The sequence below is a fragment of the Armigeres subalbatus genome, chromosome 3 (genome assembly GCF_024139115.2).
Source record: "Armigeres subalbatus isolate Guangzhou_Male chromosome 3, GZ_Asu_2, whole genome shotgun sequence".
In the NCBI taxonomy this organism is placed as follows: Eukaryota; Metazoa; Arthropoda; class Insecta; order Diptera; family Culicidae; genus Armigeres; species Armigeres subalbatus.
The window spans coordinates 377,342,957-377,364,422 of record NC_085141.1 but is presented as its reverse complement, the minus strand read 5'-3'; the positions used below and the strand labels follow the sequence as shown (position 1 = coordinate 377,364,422).

The following is a 21,466-nucleotide window of genomic DNA, read 5'->3' as shown; positions in this document are numbered from 1 at the left end:
TTTTGATAGAAGGCCCGGAGACCCATAGTGTTATATACCGATCGACTCAGTTCGACGAATCGAGGTGATGTCTGTATGTGCGTATGTATGTGTGTGTATGTGTGTATGTGTACAAATTTTGTAGACACACTTTTTGGAACTTAGCATTACCCGATTTACTCGCAACAAGTTGCAACAATGGCCCAATCGGACATTGCATTTCATTGTTTTTTCCCAAAGGCTCCCCCTTGGAAAAAAAAATTTCGAATCCGAAAAATATTTATTTTCAAGGATGTTGGCAATGCATAGTAATTATTGCAAAAACATGCAAAATGATAGAAAAAATGCGATCTATCCCCCTAAAGTGCTTTTTTGACCTTTCCTATGTGATTTTTTCAGTACATTTTACGATGCACGAGAAAGGCATCATCGCCGCTAGGTGGATTAATCTGGGTTTTTTATTCAGGGTTCGGGTTGGCACTGACCCAGGTTTAAAAACGAATTCGACATAAGTTCTTTGTGTGGATTATCAAGGAAAATCTCCCCGTTTGTTCCGAAGAACTGGTAAAGGAAGCTATACTTTGCTCTCATCAGCCTTAGGCTTCAATATCTTGTTGCAATAAGTGCTGCAAAATCGATGCCTCAGAACGGTACTGAAGAAGCCTTATCTTTTCCCATCTGCTTCAATTTACGATGACCCAAATAATTCAATTCTGCCAGTAAGAGCGTTATATGAAACACTGTGTGGGTCATTCATACTTTTTTTTTATTTATTTATTTATTTATTTAAGGTCTACATCAACAGACTACTTATGTCCTAATGATGGTAAAAAATATATAAGCATACATATCGTCAAAAACTTAAAAAAATGGACACAAACATAGCTATCTATTGCCATGTGAACAAATTTTTGAATCTTCGACGCAGTGTCTGATGAGGCAGGTTGAAATCGAGTATTGTAAAAACCATGTTGAATATACGCTGCAATCCTTCAATACTACCGTTTATACTGGAGTTAGTTCGACGAAATGGCATCCTTAACATAGCGTTATTTCGAAGTGTTCTCGGATGTACATTCATATTAATCTGTGTAGAGACAGGAATAAGCTGAGTGTTGGTTGTGCTGATATAGTGCTTGAAAGGGATGTGTTTGAAGGTGTAGAAAAAATACCTTTAAAATGTTTGTAACTGACAAAGACGTTTACTGTGAAGTATTTCTGTTGCGAATTCAGTTACATCTGGCGTTCATAACAAATTAATATTAAGTTAGGTTTCGTATAATACAAATGCAATGAGTAAAAAAAATGAAGTGCGCGTTAGTGAATCGTGTTTGTGATAAAAAAATATTGAAGAACAAAAAGAACGTAGTGATCCTTTTACATGGCGTTCGAGTTGTAGGAGAATGAAGATAAGTGTTTATTTTTTGTTAATCTTTCTTTAAACAGCAAACACTAACAAATAGTTTGGTTGCAGTATCGTTTTGCCTATTTATTTTATATCCAGCTTTCCACGCTCGGTGGTGGCGGCTTGTCGGTGTATGGGGATCGATCGGTCGCTGTGCTGTTTGACGCTGGCTGGAGGAAGGCCCACTTGCGTTCCTGGGTAAGTGGAAGGGAAAAAAGGCCTTTTCGCCAGTGAGTTTTCCTCCAGCTGGTGTCAGGCGGTGCAGTGACCGATTGATTTTTGTACACCGATGGGCCGCCATTGCCGGGCGTGGAAAGCTGGATATTTTGCCGCTCATTAGAGGGTTGCATGCTGGTTCGAGTTAATTGTCATATCCTGTATTATTTCTAGGATTTTCCAGTACATGCATACAAGACAATAATACTTCAATCTATTGTTTCTGCCGATAGCTCTGAAGCGGAAACTGCTATTATTTGGAACAATTTAACCTATTTTGGCAGGTGGTTCTATGGGTTTGATATTTGGTGTGTGTGGCAAACTTCCCGAATTTCGACTGGTCGGTTGTCGGGAGCAGAGTTGTAGTTTGTCAGGGTTAAACATTTTATATGGAAATTGCCTTCCGCTGCTGTTGTTCTGAACACAGGTGTATCTGTAACTTATATGTAGCTTTTCGTTTACTCATGTAAGGAAGCGACAGCTTCTATCTACCATGAATATTTTATGACAATAATTGAGGATGAAACTGGCTAAAACTGATGGCGAAACTGGTTTAAACGATCTCCGTAATACATACAATTACTTTTTTGAATGGATGTGTCAAAGCAAAGCGTTTAAGCTAATTGACAATATCTATCGCTTCTCTTCATACTTTTTCGGAATTTGTTTTTTTTTTCAAGTAAATTCTGTATATTTCGATTGCTATGTACTAAAAGAATGTCTATTCATTATGTGAATAACTAAATAAGCCAATCACTTTTTTTAATTATTTGGCTATGGTCAATGTCACTATTAATGATTTGAGTGGCCTCATTTGCGCTATGATCGCTCATTTGGGGTATTTGATAACTGAACATTTATCTTAGATGTGAACATTCCGAAGGGAATACAATACTAGGTCTTTCTTTTTATCTATTGACTGGCTATTTGTTTGATGCTTTGGTAACTTTCGAGTTAAATCCATAGTAGGGCCATCTAGAGTCTGAAAAGGCCAAGCACTGATGAATAAGAAGTTTTGAACAAAAACAAGCTTTGTTTATTCTTTTTTCTTTGTTTTTCTCAATATCTTTGAGCTTTTTATATACGTTTCATACACATAGCATTTTTTTTTCTAGTGTACAAAATAAAACATGGTTGTTTTTCGTATTGAAAAATTCATTGAATAGTTCGTCATTATATAGGTGACGACGTATTTTAGCATTAGATACTGGGTAAAAAAATTAATATCATGTTTTTTTTTCATTTTATTAAGGTTGCATGGATCGCATCACTTACCAAGGTGAATCCTGATTCGTGCAACTACTTATCCCGTCCCACTAACAAAAATCCCTCCTGTGGCAACTGTGGAGATGCAGAGGTGATCTCGGTCTCTAGTAACAACGGATGTCACACCAACTATTCCTTCCCTTCCCAGATGACCGTAAGGACGTGGCCGGCGCCGTTATTGATCCTTTATTTTCTGAACTCTCGACTTGTGCACATTGAGGTTGGAAAGCTAATCCCAAGCCCCAACTATTGGTTCCCTGTGCAATTTTGATTGTTCTGATCAATCACGGAGTAGCAACTACGAATTGTGCGGTCATCAAGCTCAAGCTCAAGTTAGGTTTCGTATAATACAAATGGAAAAGAAATTCGCTCCTAGGAAGCTTTCGGATTTTCCGAGCGGAAGGTGCTGCGTACAATACATAGTGAGGGGGCAGTAAATTACGAGTGGCCTTTACGCACAAATTACAACAAATATCATATGTTAAAAGAGAAAATATTATGAATCTTTTAAAATACGGCGCACTTCAGTGGGCAGGTCATCTATTGTAAATGTCAAAAGATAGAATTGCAAAAACAATATTCAAGTGAATATTCATCAGACAACAGTATAGATGCCGGAGATAGAATATTTAAAAAAACGCAAAAATCAAAAACAAAAGAAATACTTGAAAAAATGCCTCAACCACAGAAAAACAATATTCTTACAAATTTTAGAATAGTTTTTTTTATGCAAAAAAGCTACAAATATGCATATTTTTATTTCTGAGGGCTATTTACAATAATTTACATATTACTGAGTTATTAATCGACTTTTCAGACTATATAAAAAAAAACAATAAAATTCACCTTTTTTTTAAATAGCCTATGAAATATTTTTAAACACCCCGTGCCTGGCCTTGCCTAACTTTCTGTGAAAAAAAATCAGAGGTACATGAAACATCGATAATAATCCATTTTTTTGCACCGTGGCATCAGACACATTACACCATAATATGACATTGAGAACTGTCATCAACAATCGCGCTTCTAGACAAACTGGTAACCTCTACCTAAGCAGGCCAAGGACAGAGATGGAAAAGAAAAAGTTGTCCTATGTGCTGCCGTAATCTGGAAAAGTGACGTATACGCCATTTTACAAAAAAAGTGTTTACGAGTAGTACCCATCAAGCTCTTTAAAAGAAAAAAAAGCATCCGATAGTTCCAAGATCTTCAAGAAATTGTTGAAGACATCTTATAAACAAACCAATCCTCGTTAAGAAAATTATTTTGAGCTTGTCACTTGTCATTAGACGAGTTTGTACCATCCCATTTAAATCCACCACTTGATTGTACCTTGACAAATACGCATTTTGACCTCAACAGTAAGGTCGTCTTCAGTGTCTCGTACTCGACTCGACTCGTTATTTATATTGACTCTTCTTATTTGTATGTAACTGCAAAATTAGCACTCTTCCATAAAAGAGTTTAGCTCACTGGAAAGAGTTGAATACTTTTGTAAACTTAATGAAGAATGAGCAGAGCATGAGCATGAGCATTATGACCGCACAATTCGTAGTTGCTGCCCCGTGATTGACTAGAACTTGCGAAATTGTGCAGAAAACACAATAAATGGGGCTTGGCGCTTGGGACTAGCTACCTATTCTCAATGTACACGTTTCGGAAGCTCAAATATCTAAAGTTAATAACGGCGCCGGTCACATCCTTACGATCATATAGGAAGGGAAGGATTGTTAGTCCGACTCTCGTTGCTACTAGAGACCGAGAACACCTCTGCATCTCCACGATTGTCTTGGGATAGGATATCGTTTTAGTTACAAAGGATAATTTATCTGGATTCACTTCGGTAAGTGATGCGATCTATGGGATGGGAAATAACACTCTCGCTGTCTGAAACTTTCACTTTCTGATTTATTCACTCACCCGCGCAAAGCAAAACAAAATTACGACGACCGGCCGATCGTTTTGCCTTCCGCACAAAGCAAAACTAAACTTCGACGACCGGCCGATCCGCTTACTGGAGAAACACGACCGGATAAGAAACAAACTTTCACTTTCTGATTTATTTACTCACCCGCACAAAGCAAAACTAAACTTTGATGACCGGTCGATCCGCTGACTCGAAACAAGAGCCAACACGCACTGAACTAATTAACTTTACTACCGGCCGCGCAATGCAAATCTCAAAATTTCGGCAAATCGCGCGATCGTACGGCCGTCCGAAACAAGAGCCAACACGCACTGAACTAATTAACTTTACTACCGGCCGCGCAATGCAAAACACAAAATTTTGGCAAATCGCGCGATCGTTCGGCCGTCCGAAACAAGAGCCAACACGCACTCACTGTTGTAAACTTAATGAAGAAATACATAAAATACTCAAAAGGCAAAAATAAAGAAAAATGGATTTTATGCCTATTGAAGAAGTAACTTGAAAGGAATCCACTTCAATGAGATTTTCCCCATTCAATAACAATTAAAAAAAAATTAATCCGCGTTGGCGGTGCCTTTCTTGCGCATTATAAAAATGAGAAAAACATACAACACCTTCGAAAAAGCACGTTTGTCGTTCACAAGAGCGCACAATGGTCGGATTCGTCAAATTTCACGACATAAATCGATAACTCGAAAACCATCAGTGCTAGAGTTTTGACGTCTTCAGAAGAAATGATCTACAAGAAGAGATCTATTTTTGGTGTAAGTTGTCATTAGGGTGGCCCTTCGGTGAATTTTTTTGGAAATGTATTTTTTTACCCTTCTGAGTTAGGAGTTCATATAATTCTACAAAGTTGTAGAGAATTTAATTCTAAGCATTTTTGCTTAATAAACATTTATTTTATCTCATATAGGTGATGTTTTATGACAAAATTGCTAAATTTAGATAGGGTGGTCCCGAAAAAATAGTTTTTAGCTTCCACTTTCATCAATTCAGAATATTTTCAAAAACTGTCTTCGCATCGCTTCACGGTCTTTGAATGGCGCATCTTTTGGTTACATAAGATGGTTGATAGCTTCATTTTCAAGCATATTATAAGCGTTTTTTCAAGAAAAAGTGATATTTTTCTGAGCATTCTACTGCAGCTAGTAGCAAATATTAGCAAAAATTTCAATCGTAATCTGAAAGTATACATGCAGGCCCATCAAATCCATGGTATTTCATTTGTCCATGTTTGTCCACTTTTATTTGATAATCATATTAGTTTTTGTTTGTTGATGGTTTTCAAGTTATCGATTTATGTCGTGAAATTTGCCGAATCCGACCATTGTGGAGCGGTGGGCCAGCGTGAGCGATCCAGGACCACGAGAGGTCTCGGAAGGTTAACGATGAAAAGATCAAAATCTATAGCAGAAAAATTTCACTGTGACATCGAAAGCTGTTCCTGCTGTCGATGAAAGCAAATTGGAAACTAATTTTGATGTTGGTTAACAAAATAAGTAACCAGTTTAATGTCATATCATACAATTTAGAAATCTACAGCAAAATACAATCAAAAGATGTAATCAATTTTGAAAATTTGAACGAATTTGAAAACAAATATGATTTCAATTTGATGTCGACATCAAAATATGTTTTCAATTTGCTCTATTTATGATATCATACAGCTAGTCTCCTACATGAGGAGTTGCTGAAACTGAAAGAAAGCAAACTTGCATAAAAAAAAGAAATATACCTTTAAGTTTTAACAAAATAATCATTAGTGGATTTATTTCATATATCTTGTTCTAAATGTAAAAATATCTTGTTCTTAATGTATTTCTTGTTATAATATATTGCTTTAATACAGATGTAATGTAAATAGAATGTTCTGCAATTTCCAACATGGCATTCACGGTGAACGAATTCATCACGCGCATCCGCCGGAATCAGGTTAGAATGTGTTCAATAATTCAGCAAATATCATGGCAAGCTTTGTGATTCGTGCCTACACTGCCTTTGCGGTAGCCATCACGCAAATCCATCAACTGTCAAAATCGCGCATTCAATTTATCTAATTACCGCTCTCCCACGATGAGCACGTGGACGCAAACGAATATGAAATTTAAATCGTAGCTCTTTTTTGGTTTTGATTTTTGGAGAATGACGTTTGACGCAGAAATGTGGTTCATTTGTTAGAGGAAAGTTTGAATGAAAGCCACAAAACCACCGAAAATGAATCGCTGTATGCATGGCCAAATATCACCTGGCCAATAATGAAAAAAATCTCAAATTTTGTATTCTATAGTTATCGATGTTGATTTCGACCTTTCAATTGGACAGCTGCCTATCCAGACGCCAGATGGTGCTGTCCAGCAATGAATACTCATTAGATCGTAACCTCGGGAGACTTAACACCGGAAGAGGATCATAAAATGGCAATCGTGTTTTTGGGTTTAACAATCATCGATCCGACATTATGCAGCAAGCGATAGATTGTCGATGGTTTTGCATCTGCTAACGAAAACGAATTGCCATTATGAAACGTTGAGGCTGATATCAGCTTTAATATTTGTTCTCCGAAGCATGGAAATTTTTAAATGAAATGCATTCTGCCGCTCAGATATCTATAAAATGGATGAAACTGCTTACTTTCATTCATGTTTGTTATCTCTTGTGAATCAACCGGATATTGAAATCCGTTTGTTTGAAGTGCATAAATTATCTTACTAAAAATAAAACCATCATTATTTGATCTAACCTCAACTTCTGACCGCCAGTACCGAGAACGAATATTATGCAAGGATTGTTTCATACTGCCTACCGAAGGCAGTTGCTTCACTAGCATAGAGGTCGCACAGTGGGCTACCATTGGAAAGTTATCGAAAAGGCTATTGATAGATAACTCTATGGTTTGGGTAAACAACTGGTAGTAGAACAAACTGCGCTGGGAGCAATAAGGCCATATTTTTTTAATAAAATGTTTTAAAACGATGAGCTTTTGACGAAAAGAAAAATCCAGACTGAGAGGATATTCAGTCGTTATTTGATATTATGGTCAACTCCTAGTGAATGTAAAGAAACCGGAGGCCTCCAAAGCAAAATGGAAATCGCTTCGGATTTTAATTTACGTAGCAAACATCTTATGTGCGTTATTTGCCAATTTTACTACTTAATGCTTCCAACGAAAACCAATAAATTCTGATCTTTGACCCACAGTCCGTTGTCGTTGCTATTTTCGTTTCGGGTAGTCTGCTAACTTGCGCTCCCGCAACCGAACGTTCCCCGTCGTCGCATCCGTTCCGCGTGTCACGGCCATATCCGAGGGGCGATTGGTTGCGGTGCTGCTGCCCGACCGCGCGCAATGCCTCGTTCAAACCGAAAGCTCCAGTTTGATCCGGACTCGGAAAGTCATAAAAGTTTACACTCTCGCGCGGCCAGCCATGCGTCGCCGTTATTGCATGTTCCACAGCAGTTGCACGTAGATGGTGCTTCAATTTGGAGCTCGTATTTACCAACTCGGACGGAAGTTTTTGTGCGTTAGAGGTGAATTTGATTTGATTCTTAAATGCTCTGACATCTTTGAGAGAGAAATTCAAGCATAAGCTTCAAAAACGTCAAAGATCTTGAAGAGTTGTTCAAAGTTTTATAAGCCACCGGGTGCAGATGATTAAAGGATTTTGAGAGACGGGGATACCATAAAGAATTTTCTTTGTAATTCTTGGAAGAATTCCCATCAAATGTTTGCAGGAATTTTCGAAGAATGTTTTGGAATAATTTTCAAAGAAATAACTGGAGGAATTTTCGAATGAATGTTTAAAGGAAATTGAATAAATATACTGGAATTCCTGGAATTTCTTGAACGCTCCCCAAAGCATTTCAGAAAAAAAATACCGAATTAATTCCTGTTAGAGCTAACGGAGTAATTCCTTGAATTTCTGCAAAAGCTTCTGCAAGAATTTGTGGCAAAGTTGAAACGAGGGATACACGTGCGAATTCCTAAAGAAAAGTGTTTGGGATTTTTTATATCAATTTCTTTTTAAAAAATCTGGATTCCCTTTTGTTTAATTACTAAAGGTCTGTCACTGTCACGATTCTTATAAATTGTTTGAAAAATTCTCACATGGAGAGAGGGGAGGGATGAAACGTACCGCCCCTAAGATGCAGAATTGAAACAAAATATGGAGAAAACGTTGCTGAATAAAAGTTTGCCGATGGTTGGGCCCAATGGCAGTGGGTCCAACTTTCCCTCCAACGAAAGCGGCTACTGCCTCAATTATCAGAACGACGACGACGTAGACGGCGACACAGATGACCTTTTTCCTTGATGCACGGAACCATTTCCTCAACTTTACCGATAGGTATATGTGGGTAGGTACGATCTATTTTTGCCCACCACCAGCACCACCGTTTGGCTGCACCTGGATGGGAATGCGCCCAAAATAGCCGCACACGCTAGGCACGAATTAATAAGAATCATTGCTTCGATTTTTTGCTCTCCTTCCAAGGAGTGCATGTGCGACGGCGATGACATCGAATCGCTTTGCTCCCTGTGATTGACGTCATTCAGAGCACAAAAGAAAACGATACTAAGAACTGCTATCAGACTATCTACCTGATGAAGCTTTAATTTTAGGATTACCGTACGGGGTTCGAGCAGTTGTTTATATGGCTTCAAGAAAATGAATATTAATGAATTGTTCATTTTTTTAGGAATATAAGTGGTTTCCTACCAGATATTTAGATTTCAAAATCAGCTCAACATAACTTCATATTAAGGAATACAACATTCCGAAAAGCACTGATGAACGGTAATTCGAACGTAAAGATGGAAGCCCGGAGAAAACTGATAATGCTGTGTAGAATAGGCTCACATTGTACTCATCAGCGGATACGAACCCCAACCCCAGATAGGGCTGACCGAGGAAAGTTTCTGTTGGTGGAGGTGGCTGAAGTGACGGTGTGGGGCGGCACTGACGAGTGACTGATTTTGACATCGATGTTGCAAGTGAAACAAATCCAAAGTGCAGACACAGTGCAGCTTAGTGGGAGCACTTTGGCCGAAGGCACCGCACAAGCTTGGGTTGGGTGGCCCCCGAGGCGGTCGAACCGAGCGAGTGTTGGCAGCAATAATGTGGGAAAAAATGAAAGAAGAAAAAATTGAACAGGATATCGATTGAGCCTTGGAGCGAAGCCAGAGAAATAATTTGTCGTTGGAGAGTGGACTTCGACTGCGAGATGAAGACTTGATGCCATACCAGCCAGCGGAGGTTGTTTAAGATGAAAGTGTTGTGTCTTCGAAGCAGCCAATAGGCCGATTTTGAGAATGGCGGTTCTAAAAAATGATGTCTGCGTGTTGGTCACTTGCCAATTAAAAAAATGTAATGCATCCAAGATAGATGTTAGCAAGGATGTTAACGATCATTCAGTAATTTGCGTTCGATCATTTAGTGGTTTGTCAATAACACATTCCAGAAGCTGAATTTCAAAATATGTTGTATGGTGGATCTCTAGTGCGAAGGTTTTTCTACAACTCTGCCTAATGGTTCGTTGTTTGAATTCCACTAGTAACGGAGTTATAGCTTTAGTTTCAGTAACTTAGACTAAATGATAACAAAATTCCAATCTTTTAGTTTGAGTTACTGCAACTAGCGCTCTAACTCCGTTAATAGTTGAATTCTAATAACGGACCATTAGGCAAAGTTGTAGAAAAACCTTCGCACTAGAAGTCCACCATACAACCTATTTTGAAATTCAGTCTCTGGAATGTGTTATTGACAAACTACTAAATGATCGAACGCAAATTACTGGATGATCGTTAACATCCTTGGATGTTAGCATCATTCTGGATTAGGTTTTACAGAAATTCTGAAGAAATTCAAGCAGTCAATTTTGAAAGATACTTTGTAGAAGGTCTTCATGTCAAAAAAAAGTAGGAAAAAGTCTCAAGAAAAAATGATTAATATGTTTTGAGGACATTTTTTGAGCTTTTTTTTCTTCCAAAAAGGAGGAGCGGAGAGTGATTGAATAATACCTTAGGGACCATCCAGAAAGCACGTGGTAATTCTTTTTCCGGATTTGTTTACCCTTCCTCCCCACATGTGGTTTATTGTGGTCTTTTGCTGATCCACTCTCTATGACCACGTAGTTTTTTTTCTCGAATAAAAAAAACTTATCAAAAACCAATCAAACAAAATTCAAAATATAATCATCGAACAATTGGAAAAAAAAAGAAGATTCATACGTGCAAATTTGTTCTGATGCAAATTAATTTTATACATCAAGCTTTCTATAAGATTTTGAGAACTTTTGGAGGCTTCCGAGCCTCTTGAAAAAAAGTTTTCGAGCCTCTTGAAAAAAAAGTTTTCGAGCCTCTTGAAAGGAGGCTTCCGAGCCTCTTGAAAGGAGGCTTCCGAGCCTCTTGAAAGGAGGCTTCCGAGCCTCTTGAAAGGAGGCTTCCGAGCCTCTTGAAAGGAGGCTTCCGAGCCTCTTGAAAGGAGGCTGAGCCTCTTGAAAGGAGGCTTCTGAGCCTCTTGAAAGGAGGCTTCTGAGCCTCTTGAAAGGAGGCTTCTGAGCCTCTTGAAAGGAGGCTTCTGAGCCTCTTGAAAGGAGGCTGAGCCTCTTGAAAGGAGGCTTCTGAGCCTCTTGAAAGGAGGCTTCTGAGCTCTTGAAAGGAGGCTTCTGAGCTCTTGAAAGGAGGCTTCCGAGCCTCTTTGATGGGAGGCTTCTGAGCCTCTTGATAGGAGGCTTCTGAGCCTCTTGATAGGAGGCTTCTGAGCTCTTGAAAGGAGGCTTCTGAGCTCTTGAAAGGAGGCTTCTGAGCCTCTTGAAAGGAGGCTTCTGAGCTCTTGAAAGGAGGCTTCTGAGCCTCTTGAAAGGAGGCCTGAGCCTCTTGAAAGGAGGCTTCTGAGCCTCTTGAAAGGAGGCTCTGAGCCTCTTGAAAGGAGGCTTCTGAGCCTCTTGAAAGGAGGCTTCTGAGCTCTTGAAAGGAGGCTTCTGAGCCTCTTGATAGGAGGCTTCTGAGCCTCTTGATAGGAGGCTTCTGAGCCTCTTGATATGATAGGAGGCTCTGAGGCCTCTTGAAAGGAGGCTTCTGAGCCTCTTGAAAGGAGGCTTCTGAGCCTCTTGAAAGGAGGCTTCTGAGCCTCTTGAAAGGAGGCTTCTGAGCCTCTTGAAAGGAGGCTTCTGAGCCTCTTGAAAGGAGGCTTCTGAGCCTCTTGAAAGGAGGCTTGAGCCTCTTGAAAGGAGGCTTCTGAGCCTCTTGAAAGGAGGCTTCTGAGCTCTCTTGAAAGGAGGCTCTGAGCCTCTTGAAAGGAGGCTCTGAGCCTCTTGAAAGGAGGCTTCTGAGCTCTTGAAAGGAGGCTTCTGAGCCTCTTGAAAGGAGGCTTCTGAGCTCTTGAAAGGAGGCTTCTGAGCCTCTTGAAAGGAGGCTTCTGAGCCTCTTGAAAGGAGGCTTCTGAGCCTCTTGAAAGGAGGCTTCCTGAGCCTCTTGAAAGGAGGCTTCTGAGCCTCTTGAAAGGAGGCTTCTGAGCCTCTTGAAAGGAGGCTTCTGAGCCTCTTGAAAGGAGGCTTCCTGAGCCTCTTGAAAGGAGGCTTCTGAGCTCTTGAAAGGAGGCTTCTGAGCTCTTGAAAGGAGGCCTGAGCCTCTTGAAAGGAGGCTCTGAGCCTCTTGAAAGGAGGCTCTGAGCCTCTTGAAAGGAGGCTCTGAGCCTCTTGAAAGAAGGCCTGAGCCTCTTGAAAGGAGGCTTCTGAGCCTTTGAAAGGAGGCTTCCGAGCGTCTTGAAGGGAGGCTTGCGAGGCTTTTGCAAAGAGGCTTCCGAGCCTCTTGCAAGGATGCTTCCGAGCCTCTTGAAAGGAGGCTTCCGAGCCTCTTGCAGAGAGGCTTCCGAGCCTCTTGCAAGGAGGCTTCCAGCTTTCGGCTTCGCCGAAAAGTCTTTCAACAAAATGGTAAAGATTCTATCTATGGTGAGGTGCAGATGGCGAACGGTACGTGGAGAAGGCGAATGACCCACAAGTTGCATCAGCTGTTGGGCATCGTTCACATCGCGAAAATCGGAAGACTGCGGTGGGCCGCGCTTGTAGCCAGAATATTGGACAATAACTCGATGAAAAGATGGAATCCCACACCATTTCGACTACATGACGTGAGCGGAGTATTTTTATAAGTCGCAACCAGCATGCAGTGCGGCATATTAGATCCACATACGATGAAAAATTAACTGATTGAACCCGCCGACAATGAAAGTAGTGGTTGTGATGTCTAGAAGAGTAATTCGATTCCTGATGAAATTAGGACTGCAGGATTGTGGATTCTGAAAACATGACGTGGAGACTTCGAGTTCAAATCTCGGTACGGTCTATGACGTTTTTGGGTAATTTTGCTTCCCGTAAATCAACCAACCACCTCAAATCATTAACCTCTCAGCACGCGCGTACTCCTGCGCAATCTCGCCTATGCATGGCAATCAATTTTTTTACGATGATGTACAAAACACATCAGAGCGCGTGTTCAAATAGTAAATAAAAATAATTTTCAACAGATGAGTTTAGGTAGTTTTTCCTAAACTCATCTGTTGAAGTATTATAATCAAGTTTACATTGTTGCTGGTAAATTGCAACGTCGATAATTCACTATTTCATAAAAGAGTAGAAAAGTCTACAACTCCAATAAATCTTTATGACGCAGTAAAATGTTCATACAACTGGTTGAATGAGTTACTTGGCCAATAACTAAGTTTGACATCTGTCGTCCTCCATGGAAATGTATCAATCACTTTTCTGGAATGTTCTTTTATCAAATTTCATACCATAAAAGCTCATTTGAGTATGAAATACATTTTGTTCTATAAAATATTCCACAGGATATCGTTATTTCATTTCGATACATCGACGGCCTAATATTTATGATAATTTAATATGTTTCCGTATCAAAAATCGATTACATTCAATACTGGAACGGATTGGTCGAAAGCCATACTGCTCTAATGACCCACTTCACACATGACATAACAAAATAAACCTCATACACGTGTCGGCTATAATCAATTTGGTATTCTTATATTTCCACACCACCAAATCAAAACATTTCCAACCCACTGCTGACTGCTCAAAACACCGACTCGATGGTACCAATAAATCATTATAAGAGCGACGTCGTACCCATCACCATAATCGGGTTGACATTGTAAACAATTCATTAGTACACAAACGAAAATTTCTGGAATTAACTCGCGGCTGATAACGAGAGGTAGCGCTTCCTCGCAGCTCGAATTAAATCCGCTAAAGCTGATTACGCGTTTCTGGTCGTCCACGCGCATCACACTACGTCGCGTAATCTTTATTCGAAACATGTGCTAAACACGCATGCCATAATTGCTTACTCACCACATGAACACTGCTCTGCAAGTTTCCGGCAATCGTCGTCTGCTGCGCCGGTGACTGCGATTGCTGCGGCTGCACCTGGGGCTGCTGATCACTCTGTTTCTTCTCCGCTTTCTTCAACGCACGCTTGTTCTTCGCCTCAAGAAACTTCTTCTGCAGGGCACTAGTTTCGTTGGCTTGCTGTTCACACACTCCACTGAAAGTTTGTTCAAACCGCGGGGCACAATCACTGTTCCGACGCCGGTACGTTTCTATCCGTCGCTTGAGCCGATCGAACACTGCCTGCCGTTTGGCGGGGATCAGATCCCCTTGCTGCTGTTGTTGTTGTTGCTGCTGCTGCTGCTGAAGGTGGAGTTGTTGCTGTTGCTGGAGATGTTGGCTGTTGATCAGCTGCATTTGCTGCTGCTGCTGCAGAGTCAGTTGCTGATTCTGCTGCTGCTGCAGATGGTGCTGTTGCTGTTGCGCCTGTTGCTGCTGCTGTAGGTGGAGATTGTTCAGGTGATTGGCCTGATTGGCGCCAGGAAATACTGGGAGACCTCCGGCATCCATACAGACTACCGACTGGCACTTGTGGTAGCACGCTTCCGAGCGCGTGTTCCACAAATTTCTCGCTGGTCAGTCCCCTATTTCGCCTTCTTCGGCATTTGCCCAACCCCGGCTCGTTCGACGACCTCAAACGTGTACACTACGGTTCCGGCAGATTCTTCTTGATTTTTTTTTCTCTCTCACTCGCACGTTGTTCTTTCACCGATTGCCCGCAAACATCGCTCTTCACCAGGATCGCTCATTGCCGCGCTAGCAATTAATGAAACACTTTCAAATAACCATCCCGACTACGAAAAACGCCCGAAATCACAACACAACACGCGAGATTAGGAAACCCCATCACTTATCACTCATCTCGCGTTTCACGTTTCCTGCCCCTGTTTCACTGCTGCCAACGCCCGGCCGGCAAGTCGCGATTGTCTTCCACTTCGTTTCCAGTCCGCATCGTCCTCAACATGGCCATCACCATCACGATCATCGCGGGTCAGTTTCTATCGGGCTGGTGGTGTCTGAAAGTGTGACGGAGGAAAAGAATAAAAACGATCTGATTAATGACTTTTATTTCTACAGTTTATCGCTCCACTGGCACTGCCAGCAGCGCAGCAGAGGAGGATTGATTATTCAGAACGCAACTATTTCGAAGCATTCCGGTGTGGTGGCTTTGTTTTCTGGAGTGTTCGTTCCGAGAATCGTTCGATTTGATCGGAATGAGTGATGAGAAATGGATGATGCTTCCGGTGTCGCTTGAAATCGGTTCGATCACGGAACTATCAGGAAGTGTTGATTGAATAATGTGTAACATGAAGTGAGGCGAACCATAAATAAAGCACAAGTCAGGAAAACAAGACACTTGAATAATTAACTACAGGATAAACATAATTAATATTGGGGTAAACCAGTTTTTCTCCAATCGATTGACAACTTTGAGAAAAGTCAAAGTATGAGTAACTGAAACAAAAATCACCAATTTTCATAATTTTAGGATATGATTGATGAAGTTGGGATGAATAAAGAATATTATCACAAATGAAAACGTATTTCAAGCTCTATCTGGTAAAAGGGCGAATGTCACAAGAGAGAATTCTCTTCGTCGACTTCCCCTCATTTGAATAAATGTGACAAGCAGAGGATTCTTTTACAGTTCATCACCCCAGAATGCAAGTTCGCATTGTTTTCTATCGTTCTGACGAGATAAACCATAAAGAAATCTGCTGCTTTCCACTTTTATTTAAAAGAGAGGAAGTCGACGAAGAGAATCCTCTCTTGCGACATTCGTCCTTATTCCAGATAGAGTTTGATTTATTTTATTTAGAAATTTTTTAACATTAAACCACGTAGTTTTTAGCATGAGATCATCACGCATAGACAGAACAAAGATTGAGAGAAGCAGTCGAGAGCGGTATCAGGCCATTAGGCCAAAGGTTACTTAGCCGAATGAGATGTAAAATGTAAGAAATGAAAAGTCAGAAGACAGTTATTTTTCTGCCACGGGCTGAAAATCTCGGTAATAAAGAAAATAAAAAAAAAATCCTTTCTGTTTCCCTCTTTCTGCTTCCTTCTTCTTTCCTCTTTCAAAATTATTTCATCTTTCTTCCTTCCTTATTGTAATTTATGTTTTCTTTGATCTGTCTTCATTCCTTCTTCTTGGTGCTGTTTTTATTTCTACATCTTCCGCTTTTCTTTCTTTCTCCCTTTTTCATTATTTCTATTATTTTACTTCTTTTTTCTTCATTTTTAATTCTGAATTTTTCCTTCATTCTTCTTCTCTCTTCTTTCTTCCTTTCTCCTTATTTCTTCTTCCTACTTCCTTAATCCTTCTTACTTCTTCCTGCCTTCTGTCTTCTCCTTCCTTCTGTCTTCTGTTTTCTCCCTCCTTCCTTTTCCCTTCTCCTTCCTTTCTTTCTTTCTTCTGTCTTCATCCTTCTATTTTCTTTCTTATTTCTCTTTTCATCTTTATTCCTTTTATTTTCTTCCTTATCTTATGTTCTACCCTTTTATGTTTTGTACCTCGTTTTTCGCTACTTTTTCTTCTATTTTTTTATTTTTCCTTCTTTTTTCTTACTTCCTTTTTTTCTTCTCCTTCCTTGTTTTCTCTTCTGCATTTCTTTTTTCTCCATCCATGTTCCTTTATACTGTTCCTACTTATATTCTTCTTCTGTTCTTCTTTCTTATACATTTTTGCTTCTTTCTTAATTCTTATTCCTTCTCCTTTTTTTCTTTTTTTCCTTCTTCCTTTTTCCTTTATACTTCAATTATCTTTCATCTCACTTCTCACTACTTCCTTCTTACTGCCCATTATTTCCTTCACACTTTCTAGCTTTTCACTTCGCAAATCTTACTTCTCACTTCTTGTTTCTCACATCTCACTTCTAATTTCTCACTTAGTAGTATAGTATGTTCTCATCTCACTTCTCACTTTTCACTTTTCTTTTCTCACTTCTCACTTCCCACTTCGCACTTCGCACTTCTCATTTCTTATTTCTTACTTCTAGCTCTTCTTTTCTTACTTCTCACTCCTCACTTCTCACTGCTTATTTCTCACTTTCAACTTCTCATTCCTTACTTCTCACTTTTCCCTCTCACTTCTCATTTTACACTACTCACAACTCACTTCTTCTTCCTCACTTCTCAACTTTCAAATACAGTGAACTCTTCCTTACTCGATATTGGAAGGACCATCGAGTTAGGGAGGCATCAAGATAGAGAACACATTTATATTTTTTTTCCCAAAATATCAAATAGTTTTCATAACATGTAGAAATATGGTTTAGGAAATTTGGGCGAATGCCATTTGGTCGAAAGGGTCATTTGGCCGAACTCCATTTGATTTTCGAAGTGAGTACAAGGTAGTGAGAAGTGAGATTTGAGGAGTGGAAGCGAGTACTTAGTAGTGAGCTGTTTGCAGAAGTAAATGAGAAGTGAGTAATGAGTGATGAGAAATGAGATGCAATAGTTGCGTAGATGCAAGAGATGAGAAGTAAGGAATGATAATAGGGATGTGAAAGCGAGATGCTGAGAAGTGAGAAGTATCTGGTAAGATATCAGACAGGAATCTGTGTCAAAAGGTCGAAGGTCAAAAGTTCGAAGGTCAAAAGGTCGAAGGACAAAAGGTCGAAAGAACAAAAGGACAAGAAATGAGATGGGAGTTGTGAGTGAGATGCAAGATGGAAGTGGTGAGCATAGATAAATGAGAAGCGAGAAGTGAAAAGTGAAAAGTGGGAAATGAGAAGTGGAAAGGAAGAAATAAGAAGTACAAAGCGGCAAGTGAAAAATGTGATGTGAGAAGTGAGGAACGGAGAAGTAAGAAGTGAGAGGTAAATAAGAAGTGAAAAGAAAAATAAAACAAAGGAGGAGGAGACGAGCCAGCCTCGGACTGAAACTCTCCCTAATAAAAACACAAAAAAGAAAGGAGGGAACATATATAGTAGGAAAGAGAAAGGAAGAAAGAAAAAGAACAACGAAAGCAAGAAGAATGAAAATGGAAGAAGGAAAAAAGAACGAGGAAGGAAGAAAAAAGGAAAAAAGAAAAAAGGAAAATAGAAGAAGGAAGAAGGAGAGAAGACATAATGAAGCAAAACAAAAGGAAGAAGGAGAAAGAAGTAACAGAAAAAGAGAAGAAAGATGGAAGAAATGAGGAAGAAATGAGGAAGAAAGAAGAGATGAATTAGAAAGAAAGAAGGAAGAGAGAAGAAATAAAAAAGAATGATGAAAGAAATAAGTAATACAGAAGAGAGAAATAAGGAAGAAAGAAGAAAGAAAGAAGGAAAAAAGAAGGATGAAAGAAGGAAGAAAGGAAGAAAGAAGGATAAAGGTGGAAGAAAGAAGAAAAGATGGAACAGAGAATTTTTTTAGGAAGAAAAACAGGAAACAAGAAAAAGGAGAAAGAAAGAAGGGAGAAAGAAGGAAGAAAGAGAAAAGAAAGAAGGAAGAAAAAAGAAGAAAAAAAGTAGGAAGAAAGAAGTAGAAAAGAAAGGAAAAAGGAGGAAGAAAGAAGGTGGAAAGAAGGAATAAAGACGGAAGAAAGAAAGAAGAAAAAAGGAAGAATGAAGAAGAAAGAAGAAAGAAAGAAAAAAAAGAAGGAAGGAAGGAAGAGAAAAGATAGAAGGAAAAAAAGTAGGAAAAAAGAAAGAAGAAATACGGAAGAAAAGAAGAAAGAAGGAAGAAAGAATGATGAAAGAAGGAAGTAAAAAGAAAAAAGGAAGAGAGAAGCAAAAAATAAAGAGTAAGGAAGGAAAAAAAGGAAGATAGTAAAACAAAGAAGGAATAAAAACAGGAAACAAAAAGGACGAAAAATGAGGAAGGAGAGAAAAAAGGAAGAGAGAAGAAATAAGGAAGAAAGAAGGAAGAAAGGAGACAAAAAAGAAGAAAGAAAGAAAAAAGCAAGTAGGAAAAAAGAAGGGAAAAAAAGGAAGAAAAAAGGTAGAAAGAAGGAAGAAAGATGAAAGAAGGAAGGAAGAAAGAATAAAAGAAAAAAGAAAGATGTTAGAAATGAAAAAGATGAGATATGGAAGGAAGAAGGAAGAAAGATGAAGGAAGGAAGGAAGAAAAAAAGAAAAAAGAAAGAAGTTAGAAATAAAAAGATGAAATATGGAAGGAAGAAGGAAGAAAGAAGTAAGGAAACATGTGAAGTAAGTAGGAAAAAGAAAGAAGAGAATAGAAGGAAAAAGGAAGAAGAAATAAGAAAGAAGGAATAAAAAAGAAAGACCTTTCGTCCTCTCGACCTTTTGTCCTTCGAACTTTTGACGCAGTTTTTTTGTTTCGACCTTTTGTCCCTTCGACCTTTTGGCTCTTTGACCTTTTGTCCTACAACCATCAGACAGAAAGAAGAAGGAAGAAGAGTGGAGGAAGAAGAAAACAGACGAAAAAAAAGGAAGAAGTAAGAAGAAAGAAAAAAGATGGAAGTAAGAAGAAGAAAGAAGGAAAAGGTACGACGCAATAAGAAAGATGAAAGGAGAAAGAAAGAATAAGGGAGATAGAAGAAGAACAATGGATGAATACGGGAGGAATAGAAGAAAGAGGGCAAAAAGAAGAAGAAATAAGGGAAAGGCTGAAGGGAAAGAAAAAATGGAAGAAATTAGAAGGAAGAGGAAATAAGAAAGTAGAAAGAAAGAAATAGAAAATCTCATTTCTAATCAGTCACACCCTACTTCTCACTCCTCGGTCCTCAGTTCTCACTTCTCATTTTTTACATTTCACTTATCATTTTTCACTTTTCACCTTTCACCCTTCACTTTTCACTTGTCAACTTTGATTTCTTAATGTTCACTACTCACTTATCACTCAGCACTTCTCTTTCACTCACTTCTTACTTTTCACTTATTACTGCTCACTTCTCACTTTCTTCTACTTACTTTTTACTTTTCACTTTGCATTTCTCACATCTCGTTTCAAATTTATTATTTCTCATTTCACATTTTTCACTTCTCATTTCACTTTTCACTTCTCATTTTTTACTTTTCACTTCTCTCTTTTCACTACTCACTTCTCACTTAGTACTTCTCTCTTCCCAATTCTCAATTCCCACTGCCGGAGACGAGCCAGCCTCGGGCTGAAAGTCTCCTTACTAAAGACACAAAAAAAATCCCACTGCTCATTTCCTACCTTTTACTTCTCATTTCTCTCTAACGAGGACAGAAGGAGACAGAAGGAAGAAAGTGGAAGTAAGTAGAAGAAAGAAGGAAGGAAGAAAGAAGGAGAAATAAGGGAAAAACTAGATGAAACTAGATGAAACTAGGAATAAAGAAGAAGAAAGCTCACTTAACCTTTCTCACTTTTCAATTCCCACTTCTTAATTTTCACTTATTATACAATTCTAACTTTGCGCTTTTTACTTTATTTTACTTATTTACTTATTTCACTCATTACTCACTTTTCACAACTCACAATCTAAGTTTAAAAAAAAAACTTCGGCCAAATGGCCCGAGACCTTTTATATCTTGCCTGTGAACCGTTTCTGACGACATTGAGTTACCTAGGTAACGCGGTAAAATGCGTTGGAAAATTCCTTCGACTTAGAGAATATTGACCCGATTTTGTCAACACAAAATAAATTAGAAAATTTTAGTCGTTCAACAACGATTTTCAAAAAATACTTTCAAGCATTTTGCCTTTCCAAGGCATAAATACTGATTCCCACGTTACAATGGCCATCCAGAAGATGCTCCCAGTCGAACCGTTCTTCGAGCACGACGACACACGCCACTTCGTCCTTGACTCCTAATGCCCGGATGAGCAGCCGAAATTCCCTGATCCCGAATCCTAAGCTCTGTCCTTTCTTAAATAAATCCAACATCGGGTCACCACGAGTACGTTGGCTAATGTCTCTATCTTACTAACTTAATATTATCGTATTTATTAAAGAGGTTTTCAGCCCTTGGCTGGCTCACCTCTGGTCTGGTATCAGAAATCTTACTAACTTAATAATAAAATGATATTGATTGTGCATATCACAATGGACCGTGGCTCCGTAAAGTGTTATACACGCCTTAGCCTACCAAATAAACGAACTTGAAAAAAAATACTGATTCTTATTTGTAAAAAATTTAAAAATCTAAAATAAAAAAAATTCCGTCATATGCCCTATTCTGCCCATTATCGCATATTTGTAACATTTGCATTTTGATTGATTTTGTAAATCGATTGTCAGTCCTCCCCACAAACTCAATAATTTCCAGCTTACCACTAATAAGCAAGATATAAGCCTATTTAACTGTTGTGGGGTGAGATGCAGTAAATTGAGCTCACTGAACGATTCACAGGCT

The 21,466-nt window shown here is 39.1% G+C and overlaps 1 protein-coding gene across 3 annotated transcripts in view; it reads right to left on the bottom strand.

Moving 5' to 3' along the window:
• Positions 1-21,466, bottom strand: part of LOC134226587 (neurogenic protein mastermind) — a 471,961-nt gene that overhangs the window by 324,635 nt on the left and 125,860 nt on the right. For all 3 annotated transcript variants that reach the window (XM_062707446.1, XM_062707447.1, XM_062707448.1), the window contains one exon: positions 14,163-15,214. In XM_062707446.1, the coding sequence (XP_062563430.1) occupies positions 14,163-14,708 (546 nt within the window). In that variant the 5' untranslated portion in view covers positions 14,709-15,214. The remainder of the gene's footprint in view (positions 1-14,162; positions 15,215-21,466) is intronic.